Genomic DNA, 13,847 nt, shown 5'->3' on the forward strand with positions numbered 1-13,847 from the left:
GCTTTTATAAAGGCAGCAAGCTTTTTTTATGCTGGTGTTGAACTGAATAGAGAGAATTTAATGTCAATCAGCAGGGGTCTACCTTCTTTGAAGTCATATTAAGACTCGAGTCAATGGGCAGATTCTCATTGCCTTGGATTGTATTCAGATCTGGCCTATAGTGCACATCGACATACTGTGTAACCCTCTTTAGGAGAAATGTGCGTTTATATCTCACAACAGATTAAACAAGGTTTAACTGAGTCCTCTGATGATTATTCCAGACTGTCATAGAAATCAGTGGGAAAATTGGGATCTGCTTGGTTTTGTGATCAAAAAAGGTGATTTTCTATCAAGAGAGAATATCTGTGTTTGATATATCAGTTTTGTGCTCTGTATGATTAGAAGGCCTTTTATAATTATAATGCCTATCTTGACTAATTTTCTGGAAATCTTATTCATTACAACGTGCTTTTTTGACACAGTTACAGCTAGTACAAATGGTGATGTTTAACAAGAAAGATTTGTTCAGCCTGTCTCAACTGATTTAGTTTTCATATTAAATAGAAATGAGTCTATCTTGTCATTGGTAGCTAATGAAGAAGGCATAGATTACAGCCTGTGACCTCTTTTCTGCTTTTTGTTGTAGAAAGAAGGTATGAAATGTGCATTAGACTCTTTTGCTTGGTTTTAAGCTCAGTTTCAAGTTCAGATCTTCTCTGCCTTTTTTTTTTTTTTTTTTTTTTTTTTGCTAAGAAGGTCCCTGGGAACTGACAGAATTGTGACACCAGAAGGAACAACAGTGAAACCTAATTGCTTGACAGCAGAGGCAGCTCAAATAAATTCAGACTTGGATTTTTATTTAAATACTTATTTATTCAAACATTCAGCACAAGTACTAGAGAGGAAGGTTTAAGCACCTGGTCTTTCCATTGAGCTTGGACAGATCCCATGACACATGTCAGGACCGTGAATAAGTTGTAAGCAAAAGTACACTAGCATGCTTGACATTCTGGATCCTGTTACAAGAAAGAATAAGCATTCCCTTAATATTTTTATACCACTTTTATACATGAGAAACATGGAAAGTAGTTCTTAGGTTGCATTTCTACATGGGAGAGCACAGGAGAAAGCTTAATACAGTGGGGAAAGAGCTAGTAGCAGGTTAGCTGGAATTAAAGTTCACCCAGTGGAGGAGTGTGATGCTTTTTTCTATGTCCTCACTCAGTTTCTATAGCACATGAGTTTGCTATGACTATAGTGCTCTATCCTAAATTATTAAATGTGCAAATATGTTTTTACAGACCAAGGTTATGTTAGATGCTGGGCACAGAAGACTGGGTAGTTTAGTTGGCTTTACTGCTTTTGGCTGGGGTAGAATTAATTTTCTTCATAGCAGCTGGTACGGTGCTATGTTTTGGTTTTGTGACCAAAACAGTGTTGATAACACAGCAATGTTTTAGCTATTGCTGAGAAGTGCTTACACAGAGTCAAAGCCTTTTCTGCTTCTCACCCCCTTACACCAGCGAGGAGGCTGGCGGTGCACAAGGAGTTGGGAGGGGACACAGCTGGGACAGCTGACCCCAGCTGACCAAAGGGATGTCCCATACTGTATGATGTCACGCTCAGCAATAAAAGCTGGAGGAAGAAGGAGGAAGGGGGGACATTTGGTGTGATGGCATTTGTCTTCCCAAGTAACTGTTATGCATGAAGGAGCCCTGCTTTCCTGGAAATGGCTGAACACCTGCCATGAATTCCTTATTTTGCTTTGCCTACACATGCAGCGTTTGCTTTATCTGTTATACTGGCATTATCTCAACACACGAGTTTCTGCACTTTTACCCTTCCGATTCTCTCCCCTTCCCACTGGGGGGGTTAATGAGCGAGTGACTGTGTGGGGCTTAGCTGCCTACTGGGGTTAAGTCACAACATTGGTTTCAAAGATTTTACTGTCTGGTCTGACAAGGGGTTGAGATCGGGCTCAGAGAAAGGTGACTGAAGGCGGTTTCTTCATGGAGCAGGTAGGGGACTGTACCATTTCAGATGAAAGAGTAAATAACTGTTGGAAACATTAACAACAACTGTGTCCACCTTGATTATTGTACCCTTCTGCATGTGACATGTCCTTCCTTCCTTCCTGAGGATGATATGGACCAAAACTTGCCCTCTCCCAACCTGCTTTTGTCACCAGGCAATTTAATGATGTGGAAGAGCAACATTGCCAGGTTCAGTGTCAGTGTTACGGCACAATAAAAAGCTATTCTGCTTCTTCTCCTGCACTCCTTTCACCAGCTTTCACTCTCAGATACATTTGATCTAATTGTACTGCTTATCTTCCAACTGCTCCTCAAATGACCTCTTGTTAGGACTATTTAATACTAATGTGTCTTCCCGTGTCGTGTAAACTTTTTTTAAAACTAGAATTTTAATGAGCAGAAGAACAGCGCAGCTGTATGATAAAGCTTTCATTAGAGGATTCCTTAATAGAACCCACTTCCAGTCCTTGATTGCATAATCAACAGCTAATGAAATTGTCTTGGTAACAAGAGCTACGGTGTATTACATCCTCTCCCGAGACTAAGTGGAAAGACAATTGTACCAGCCTGAGAAGACTATTGATTGTTCACAGTTTGAATTTGATTGCCCTTACGGGGAACTAAACAAGAGATCATCTTCAGCTCTGCTAAATGGATTTTGTTTCCACTGAAAGTTATTGGTTCACTTTCATACAAGGCGTTCGGGGGGCAATAAACACAGGGAGCGTAATCTCATTACAGATTTCCCGAGTCTGTGAGTTTGGAAGCACCTATCACTGTAAAACTAATGACGGCTGCTTAGTCCAGGTCCTCTGCGATGCATCTGTGTGTTTAAACTAGGTGGGAGCTCCGAAGGGATGCCCCAGCCCGTTGCGTGTTGCTTGTCTCATTGCAGGAGGGAATCCCAAAGGGAAGTTTGCTCTGGGACTGGTTCAGAATGAGTGGAAGGTTTATGTTAAAAGGCCTCTAGATCGGGAAGAGCAAGACATTTATTATCTGAACATCACCGCCACGGATGGCCTCTTTGTAACCCAAGCTGCTGTGGAAGTTACCGTCACTGATGTTAATGATAATAATCCAGTTTGTGAGCAGGTGAGTTAGCAACACCCATGGCAATCAGCTGTTGCGCTGAAAGCGATGGTTCCCCTATGGGTGTCCCTGCTATTTACAGGTATTCACAGGTGATGCCCGTTTTCATCCTTAAGGTCTTAGTTGAATAATCTGGAGTGATCTGGGAGAGGAGCAGGATGAAACAGTCGTGTGAAGCCAAGATGAAAGGACAATAGTCTAGTAAAGGTAGCAGAGGAGTGTTATCCACAGTGGCCTTAGCTGGCTTTAGAAAAAATGAAGCATTATGAGGTGGCACTGGGCAGCCACTGCTCCCCTGCCAAAAAAATGTGCTTTCCCTTCACAAACAATGTGGAAATGTCTTCAATCTAGTTTAATTCCAGACTTCCTGAACCTGGTAGATGTCAGAAACCCAGTGGAAAAGGCAGAAGAATGTAGCTTGCTCTCATGTTGTCAGGCATGCATGCAGTGTGGCCTGACCACAGCTTTCATAGCACTAGCTGTCTCTTATTCTGTGGAAAGGCAATGTGAGGAACTGATATTACTGCAATAGAAAGATCTGTGTGAAAAAAAAGACATTATGAAAGCCAGATTTCCTTAATGGAATCTTTTATATATATATCTGTATGTATATACTCATGTAATTCCTATCATTACATTATCACTGATGGACCGCTGTCATTGCAAACACCATTCTGGGGAATGACAGTCTGTATCTCCCTCAGACACTGCTGGATGAGGTGATAAAAACAGTTGTCTTCATTAGCACACTCATCAAAGTTTTCATTTCATGGGTGTTAATGAAACAAATGGAAGACAGAAAATGAGACCACATTTAACACCTAAGACGAGCCTTATTAAGAGTCATAATTTGGCATTGTTTTTGTGACACCTCAAAGCTTAGCAGTTAGCTTAGAATTTCTAGGAATGTGTTACGTAAAGGAAAATTGTTTCTTATATAGAAAAAATGCACTAAAGAGAGTTTAAAAAAAAAGGTTGTGCAAAGACTATAAAATACTGTTACAGCATAGCTTACATTTCTGTGTTTGTCTCTAGGTTGCATACACAGCACTGTTCCCTGAAGACATTCCATCAAACAAAGTCATTCTTAAAATTAGTGCTAAAGATGCTGACATTGGGTCCAATGGTGAAATTCGCTATTCTCTCTATGGTGCTGGGAACAATAAATTTTTCTTAGATCCAGAAAACGGTAAGATGACAACTGAATGTTTCTGAATAGCCTTCTTAATCCCTCAACATCAGTGGGTGCTAGTTTCCTTAACTAGAGTTAGGTTACACTTGGTTATCGGACAGTTGTTCCACTTACGGCATGCGTGGATGACCACTTCTGAAGTGGTGGTGGTAGGAGGGAGAAAGAGGGATGTCTTTGTTGGCCAGGTTGAATGTTATAATCAGAACAGTGGATGCCAACCTTTTCTTTCCCTGCCAGACCTCAAGTTAGGTCAGAGATGTATCATAGAATCATAGAATGCTTTGGGTTGGAAGGGACCTTTAAAGGTCATCTAGTCCACCCCCCTGCAATTAGAAGGGATGTCTTCAACTAGATCAGATTGCTCAGAGCCCTGTCCAACCTGACCTTGAATGTTTCCAGGGATGGGGCATCTACCACCTCTCTGGGCAACATGTTCCAGTGTTTCACCACCCTCATTGTAAAACATTTCTTCCTTATATCTAGTGTAAATCTACCCTCTTTTAGTTTAAAATCATTACCCCTTGTCCAGTCACAACGGGCCCTGCTAAGAAGTTTGTCCCCATATTTCTTATACGCCTGCTTTAAGTACTGAAAGGCCACAATAAGGTCTCCCTGGAGCCTTCTCTTCTCTGGGATGAACAACCCCAACTCTCTCAGCCTTTCTTCATAGGAGAGGTCTTCCATCCCTCTGATCATTTTTGTGGCCCTCCTCTGGACCTGCTCCAACAGGTCCATGTTTTTCCTATGCTGAGGACCCCAGAGCTGGACGCAGGGCTCCAGGTGGGGTCTCACCAGAGCAGAGTAGAGGGGCAAAATCACCTCCCTTGCCCTGCTGGCCACACTTCTTTTGATGCAGCCCAGGATACGGTTGGCTTTCCGGGCTGCAAGCACACATTGCTGGCTCATGTCCAGCTTTTCATCCAGCAGTACCCCCAAGTCCTTCTCCTCAGGGCTGCTCTCAATCCCTTCATCCCACAGCCTGTATTGATAGCAGGGGTTGCCCTGACCCAGGTGCAGGACCTTGTACTTGGCCTTGTCGAACCTCATGAGGTTCACATGGGCCAACTTCTCCAGCTTGTCCAGGTCCCTCTGGATGGCATCCCGTCCCTCAGGTGTGTCAACCACACCACTCAGCTTGGTGTCATCTGCAAACTTGTTGAGGGTACACTTGATCCCACTATGTCATTGATGAAGATATTAAACAGTACTGGTCCCAATACGGACCCCTGAGGGACACCACTTGTCACTGATCTCCATCTGGACATTGAGCCGTTGACCACTACCCTCTGGATGCGACCATCCAACCAATTCCTCATCCACGGAACAGTCCACCCATCACATCCATATCTCTCCGATTCAGAGAGAAGGATGTTGTGGGGGACCATGTCAAAGGCCTTACAGAAGTCCAGATAGATGACATCCGTAGCTCTTCCCTTGTCCACTGATGCAGTCACTCCATCACAGAAGGCCATTAGGTTGGCCAGGCAGGACTTTCCCTTGGTAAAGCCATGCTGGCTGTCTTGAATCACCTCCCTGTCCTCCACCTGCCTGTCCTGGAGTCTTTTTGGTACAGAAACGGGGAACATGCCAACATGGTCCTCCTTCACCTTCAGACTTCACTTCTTCCACCTTGGTCTAGATATATTGGTATTTAGACCCTGTAAAAAAGACATCCCTTTTATATACAGATTTTGGAGGAGAAAGGATATCAGTGATGAATTTGTGGGCACAGTGGAATGCTACAGAGGTCTTGTACATTTGGCAGTTGGTCTGGAAAAAGATACTGATCTCTGCTAAGATCTAGATTTTATGATTGTTATGAAATCAAGCTAAATAAAATCATTTTCCCATGAATAAAAATCCCACCCCTCTGTTATTCTTAGGAATTTGTTTTCCATAATGATAGACTAAGTCCTTCTCTGTGCAACACCTCCTCTACCTGACTAGCAGGAGGCAGCATCTGCTATTGCCATAGCGTTACTGATGGAAGAGGAGGTGTTTGGAGATCTATGCAGTCTGTGGAAGGAGAATTATTGCCCTCTTCAAAAACAAATTTTGTATTTAACTGCAAATTACACCCTGTACAAAATTAACCCAAAACCTATCTTCTGACTAGTAGTGGCTGTTTGCTGATGTGGCAATGTTTGCTGGTTGTTTATCTGTGCAGTGGAAAATGGATCATGGGTAAAGCTCTCATAGTCTGAATAAGCTGGCTTTTTGTTGCTGTTAATGTTTATTGTGATACCTATCTCTGTATGAGAATAAGAATTTTGTTTCAAACTAAATGCCAGAGGTATCTACAGGAATTCAGAGCTGCTTGGAGATTGCTTTGTGGGGAGGAGAGGGGTATGTTGATGTTACTGTTGAACGGTAGCATTAGAAAACTTCAGAGTTTATTATAGCTACTGTCATCAGATTCAGGATGTGTTTCCGTGTCTAGGAGTCTATAAATCTTCAGAGTAACAGAAAGATAGACTTGGAAAAAAATGGTGGTGTTCATATGAGTGAGGTTGTAGGCTGTTGAAGGCCACCATGTGTGGCTCATCCTCCTTGCACTCATATTGGCAGATCACTTTGTTGGGTAAAGAGGAGTGAGAAGTGACACTGCTAGGAGTTTTTAATCCATTCATTGGAATAAGCAACGTTGATTTTTTTTTTCTTTTTCCTGTTCCTGTGAAACACATGTGGTATTGCTACAGTAGTAATGATGGCTGTTGCTTTTAATCAATTTTAGGTGAGCTGAAATCTTTGGCACCTCTCGACCGGGAGAAAATCCCTGCATACAACTTGGTTGCCCGAGCCACAGATGGTGGTGGCAGGTTCTGCCAATCAGAAATCCATCTTATTTTAGAAGATGTTAATGATAATCCACCAGTGTTTTCATCTGATCACTACACCGTGTGTGTCTATGAGAATACAGCCACTAAAGCTTTGTTAACAAGAGTCCAGGCCACTGATCCTGATGTCGGTAAGTGAGTAATGCTGCGAACAATAATTAATGTTCAGGAAGATTCTGTGGGTTGGTGGAGTTGAAATACAGATTAATTTTTCTATTGCTGCCTTTCGTCATTCTTTCCTCCTTTTGCTTCTGCATCCTCCCCATTTTTCTCTCTTCCGTTTCTTTACATCAAAATGCTCACGGCTGAGCTTGACATAATGGTGTTACAAACAGAAAGGCATTGCAGCAGCCACAGAAGCACGTAGTCTTTTATTGTCTTGATTGGTGATAGCTATGTTTAGGGGTAAATGATAGCTTTGGGGGTAAATGTCAACTTTCTTCCTCCAGTGGTCTCACCTCTTTTCCCGAGCCAGGATTTTGAAGGCCCATGCCTCTGTTTATGCAAATAATATAGTTATGTGCCATAGGGACCTATACCTGATGCATCACAGCTTTTCTAGAGTTTTATACTACTATAACTCCCATTTGTTCCAGCTGGCTACCTTAGCATAAGACTGTTGTTGTACACTGTGAATGTACATTATAAATGTTCTGGTTATTTAACTGTGTATTCTTTTAAAGTGTAATAATTTATTATATGAGGACATTAACCTTGAAATCTGGGCCCAATTATAAATATTTAAAGGATTTTTTTGCATACCACAGTGGTAAAACCTGCCGAATATCAGATTTTTTTTTTTATCATCTCATTCAATTCAGTTGGAATAAATAAATCCCATAGTTTATTTTTTCTTCCTCTGGCTTTGGAGATGTTTTGTAAAAACTGTGGACTGAGTTGCTTCACATAAAAAGCAGACTTTTCATTGAATGAAAAAATACTTCACGTTAAAATCTTTTTTTTGTTTTTAAGTACAGTACATGCTGGAAGTCTCAGTTATTACTAAAGTTGATACAGGAATCAGTAAAGGAGCAGCAAGCATTCATTAAGTTATCTGTAAAAAGCTGCATTATATGCCTTGGTTGAAAAATCACAATTAAAATTTATTATACTGTCCTGCAGTGAAAAGCCAATTACTGGTAGTAAAGTACTGAACTGAAGACCCAGTGTTGTTGTTTTCCACTGTGGTCTTATTTACCATTTTTCTCATAAGTGAGATGACATTCAAGGAGGGGGGCGGGGAACAGAAAGAATTAGGATAAAAAGTTGTCAATAAAAGTTCTTGCTAGCACCAACTTTACATAATAAGATGGTTAGCAATGAAAAAAAACCCCATGAGCTAATTGCTACATCCTCCTTCTGAAACTAGATAAATTAAAGGGAAGGATGCATGTGATGAATGAGAAGGGGTAGTTCAGGTAGTGTAATGTTCCCATCACAGAGAAAAATGTATTATTGATATTCCTGGTGGGCCATAATATTCCTGTAAGGTTTTGTGGAGCATTATCCTGAAAACGTCGGTGGAGCAAGTAATCATCATACCAATCAATTTTTTAACATTGAGGAAACATCTTGTGATGATGATCTTAGAATTTGCCTGTTCTGCTTTGGGCTTTGAAGAGCCATGTACTGTAAGGATAGGAATATAAGTATAGAGGCCATTGAAATAAAACTTGAGAGAAGTCAATTTGTGGTCTGCAACTAAACACAATTTAACATAAAACTGAAAATATTGTGATCAGACACTGTTGGATAATTAAGACAATTTCCAGTTAACAGGAAAATAGTGTTATATCTGCCTTGTGCCTTTGATATCTCTTGAAGTTCCTGAACTCATAATATCCTGGGAAATTTCAGGACTGGAATATAAATTGTTGTTTAATATATTTGTAATTTGGATACATGTTTAGAAACTCGCTGTACCAGCTGGACACACTGAAGGAGAGATGTGATTTTTCTTCACAGTATTCAACAGAAGAAAATAGCTTTAGCTATTTAACTCTAGTAGCACGCAAATTCATTTAACATAACCTCTCCATGTAGCTTAAATTGAATGGTCACTTGAGGGAGAGAGAATATACATAGGTCCCTTTGTTAAGACGTATTGGTAACTTTAAGATAAAACAACTCTTCCTCCCATCCTGCTTCCACTGGAAATTCTTAATATTTGCACAAGATCATATTTCTTACTAACTCTCCACCAACAGATTGGGAAATGTGCAAACTAAGAAATGAAAGAGAAATGCTGGTTTTACAGTTTTTTAGAGAAGTTCACAGGGAGCAGTGGATTTTCCACCTACCACTGTCTTCAAATCAAAGTGCCAAATTACTCCATTCTGTTCAAATTAAGGCACAAGAAGAGTTGGAGGGAATGCTGAGGTGTACTTATCTGAGCAAACCCATCAGATAACTAGAATATCAGCCTGTTTCAAGGGAATTAGGGTCATACTAGAGCAGTAACACTGAGAAAACCTATGTGGGACTTTGTGGCAAGGATGACATTAAAAAATTTATAGACTTCAAAATAAACCTGGACCCCAAACCTGAGCTCGTTTCCAGTGTTGCTTGTGTTTTCTGCGTGCATACAGTGTTGTGGCCTTGCTCACAGAATACGAGAATGAATGACAATATGGTCCAAGCTCAGCAGTGCTTTAAATGATGGCTAAATCCTGCCTCACTTGCAGCTGCTTTGCCTTGCGAATGACCTCCATGCTCAGGCCTGTTTCCATGATGATTGATAGTGTAGTCTACGGAAGGCAGAAGCACTTACCGTACTAAATATGAACAGTGCGTCATCTGTCCTTCTGCAGTCCTCTTCGTCACCACTGGGGCACTGGCAGTTCCACACCATCCACATTTGTAGTCAGTTTAGTGATTTCACTGACCTATTGATTTTTTTCTGGGTTTGCGATGAAGATGAGGTTCGAATTTTTCTCAGAATGGGAACGACCTTGTCAGCCAGCCCTGTCTTGCCTGCCACTGCTGCCTTCCAGCCTCTACGTTATCCTGTGGTCAAAGCCATGGCCGTGCCCTACATAACCATTCCCTACACAACCAACCTGTATAGATGGACTAGGTTATCTTGGAGCCTGCACCTTGTATTGCATGCAGCCAATGTGCAGGAAAACAAAGGCATGTAGGCAGAGAAAAAATTGACAGGAGTGGCCTTTATTTGGTTGCAAAGAATTCCCTGCACTGCACAGACCTCCCTGCTCTGGCCTCAGCTGTTCCTCACCCCCATGCCCCTTCTCCATCCCCAGGGCCCATACAAGTACATTGCACAGGAGGAGTGGTGAGATACAGCCTGCAAGGAGCCAGCTGGTGCACAGGTTACGGTCTGGCTAGCCGAATCTAGGAGGTCCTCAGAAACACAATTCCGACTGATCCGATTCTTCCTTGAATAGCAGTCACACCCCAAACAGCAAAAGCCCGCACCCACTCGCTTGCCCAGCCAGGCAGTCCTCCTTTCCCAGATGCCCTATTCTTTGATGTAGTTTTGTCTATGCCTTGTATTTGTCTCAGTTCACAGTCCACTTCCCAGCAGGAATGACCCTGTGTTCCCCTGCCCCATTTTTGTAGCATGTGCAAATAGCAAATGAATCAAGAAGGGCCCCCACTGTGGGCTGAAGGTGAGGACCACATGGTTGTGCGTAGTGAAAAATCAGAGGTGAAGCACTTTGGACGGCCTTGCTAGAAATGTGTCTGCTGGCCTTGTGGATACAGAGGTGTCATGCTGCAGGATTCACACAGTCACAGAATGGTTGAGGTTGGATGGGACCTCTGGAAGGTCATCTTGTCCAACCACCCTGCTCAAGCAGGGCCACCTACAGCAGGTTGTCTAGGACTGTGTCCAGATGGCTTTTGGATGTCTCCAAGGATGGAGATATCCCCTGAGTGCTGTGCAGCATGGGCACCCCAAGGGCCCTCTGGGAATAACCGGAGACCTGCACTGTGGATACAGGCAAAAGCATAACATCCTCACCGTGACTTGACAGAGCAGTGCAGACAGGCAGCGAACCCACACTGATGCTCTCTCCAAGAGAGAGAGCAGCGAACAAGCAGCGAACCCACACATCTCTCTCTCCAAGCTGGACATAATTCAGAGAAGAAGGATTAATGGCAGATGACATTTTGCAGAAAGTGCAGTTTGGGAAAATATTTTCCCATATCTAATAGCAGATTTAATAGCATTCAGTAATGCAACCTAGAAAAATAATAAGCAGTGTGCCACATTTTTCGAAGCATTTTCTCACATTTGTGCATAGGATGCCCGGAGTTACAGATGTGTCCCAGCTTCTGCAGGGCTCGCAGCCTCACAACAGAACACAGAATGGTCTGAGGTTTATTCATCAGTATTCTCCATATTTGAAGCTTTGGTACTTAGATGGGAAAAAATGGGTGTTGAAAGCCTAATTCAGGGACCCAGGATAAGACTTGAGGGTCTCCCAAAGTTTATACAGCCATGTTATACAGGTCACTTGTGTTTGAATTTGGTTGTGTTTTTTAGAGAGTTGTATAGAGTTAAATATTATTTGGACCAAGATTTATAAGACAGATTCTGTAGTCATCTGATTAGTGTGTTTGTGTTTAACGTGGAGAGTTTAAATCAATCAAGTCCCTAATCAGCCTGTTTCTCAGTGTGGGGGACTGATTATTCACCTCTTCACACAAAGTGGAAGAGCTGCAGCAGAAGGGACTCAGCCCTTCTGGGGAAGCCATTTGACCTTCTCACTAAGAGACATCTGCTCCCTAGCCCCAACCTTCTCCACCAAGAAGTACAGGGGAGCAAACTGTGGCCCTTCATCTGCCTGGCGAGTAGCTGGGGAATCTGGTGAGCTGGGGGGAGGAGTGCCATTCTCTTTCAGCTTCTGATGGAAAGTTTTGTCTTGGATTTCAAAGAAATCTATGACAAAACTGATCCTTTCCCAGCAAGGTTTGGTCTCAATGAGTTTTGATGTTTCAATAAAAACTTGGTTTGTCAAAAAAAAAAAAAACAAACAAAACCAAAACCCACAAACACCCAAAACCCTTACCATGTGCACTCATAAGGCAGCTGCACAGGAAATAAAAAATGTCTTTTCTAGGGAAGAATGGTAATACAACTTCTCCTTTAGGTTTCAGTCAATCCAGTCTGGAGTGTACCTACGTACCTCCAGGAGGGTGGTGAAGCAAGCATATTATATCTTCTTTTTCTTCTTGTCCTCTCCTTGGGTCAATGAGAAAAGTGAAGAAACCATTAAAGCCATAAAAATGAAATATCTATCAGAAATAACAACTGAGGAACATACATAGTTCTCTGGGGTTTATCACTTGTTTGTAGAAAGTAGCATGGAAGTGCTGGTGAGCACAGCACAGAAAAAAATCACTCCATTAGGTTGTTCAGTGGGTCACCGCTTTCAAGAACATGTGCAGGGAAGTAATGAGTACAGACTTCGACCTTATCAACAGTGGGCTTTGCTCTTGAAGGAATTCAGCTGAGGGCAGCTGAGCCTGTTGCACACGCAGCTGGGCCACGCAGCTGGGCTTGGGGAAGGGTGAAGTGCTGCCAGGTGAGATTGCAGAAGTGTCAGAGGGGAGTGTAAGACAGTCACAACTTGATGAAAGAGAAGTTCTCTCAATTATGTATAATGGCAAGTAACAAAATAATAGAAATGCTGAAGTAGATATTGATTTTGGCATTTGCTGTCAGAGCCGGTATACAGCAAACTTCTACTTTGCATGTTTGTTTATGTTGGGCAGGTCCCTTAAAATGGATCTAGAAACTTTTGAGGCATTCAGGATCTGAAAAAGAAGAAAACAAGGACTGAAACATGAATAAGAACAAAGATAATAGGACAGAATATTTACTAAAACCCAACAGCTAATAGGTAGATAACTTCGGCAATGACACCAGCACTAGCTAGGTGATATTTCTGGATATTGTCTGAGTTTTTGTAAAGTAAATATTACAAGATACTCTCCAGAGGATGGCTCATTCTCTTTAAAACATACATGGAGCTTCCTATATCTTTACCCACATCTTTACCCACTGACTTTTAAAATAGTTCAGGGGTTAGTGCACTAATGCAGGATATGGAAGACCTAAATTATTAATTCCTTTTTCTGCAGCTATTCAAAACAGCATTGCATAAATAAGGGGTTATAGTTGAAGTAGGGCGTCCTTTCCACTGTCACTGAAGCTGTTTTGAAAAAGGATTCAGGAATCAGCCAGAGGGAAAACAAAAAAAGACATGAGTGAGCATTGCTCTGTAGCCTGGTGGGTGATTGGGTTCTGGGCTTATTCAATGAAAAATAATAGTCTATGGCAATGATGTACCCTTGTACTCCTTCCTGGAAAGGTGTCCTTACCATTAGACTTCTGTTCCATAAGGAGAGTGGGAGGGCAATGCCCCATATCCCCCAGTGGGCCAGTCCTGAGGACACCTACAGGTCCAAGTTCACCCAGTGAGCTGTTCAGGAGAAAACCTAGCTTTTGCATTCTTAATAAAGGCAGAAGCACTTCTAGGAATGCAAAGATACAGCACATTGCGCCCCTGAAAGATTGCCAAATAAAAGTCAGGCTCTGTGGAGTTTAGACTTACCTAGTGTTAGGGGGTAAACAAACCAGGTGTTTGGGGATTATGATAGAAAGCTTAGGTTTCTGCCTAAACAAGCCCTACTTCATATTGCTTATTTTGCTTCCCGTGCCTAGGCACTCAGGAGACCTAATCGTGT

At 42.2% G+C, this 13,847-nt stretch overlaps 1 protein-coding gene across 4 annotated transcripts in view; it reads left to right on the plus strand.

Moving 5' to 3' along the window:
* FAT3 (FAT atypical cadherin 3) overlaps positions 1-13,847 on the plus strand; it is a gene marked incomplete at both ends in the record, with an annotated part of 322,494 nt that overhangs the window by 251,011 nt on the left and 57,636 nt on the right. For all 4 annotated transcript variants that reach the window (XM_082330644.1, XM_082330646.1, XM_082330645.1 and 1 more), the window contains 3 exons: positions 2,911-3,107; positions 4,140-4,293; positions 7,031-7,264. In XM_082330644.1, the coding sequence (XP_082186770.1) occupies positions 2,911-3,107; positions 4,140-4,293; positions 7,031-7,264 (585 nt within the window). The remainder of the gene's footprint in view (positions 1-2,910; positions 3,108-4,139; positions 4,294-7,030; positions 7,265-13,847) is intronic.

This window comes from Platalea leucorodia, assembly GCF_965183815.1.
Source record: "Platalea leucorodia genome assembly, chromosome: 2".
Lineage (NCBI taxonomy): Eukaryota > Metazoa > Chordata > Aves > Pelecaniformes > Threskiornithidae > Platalea > Platalea leucorodia.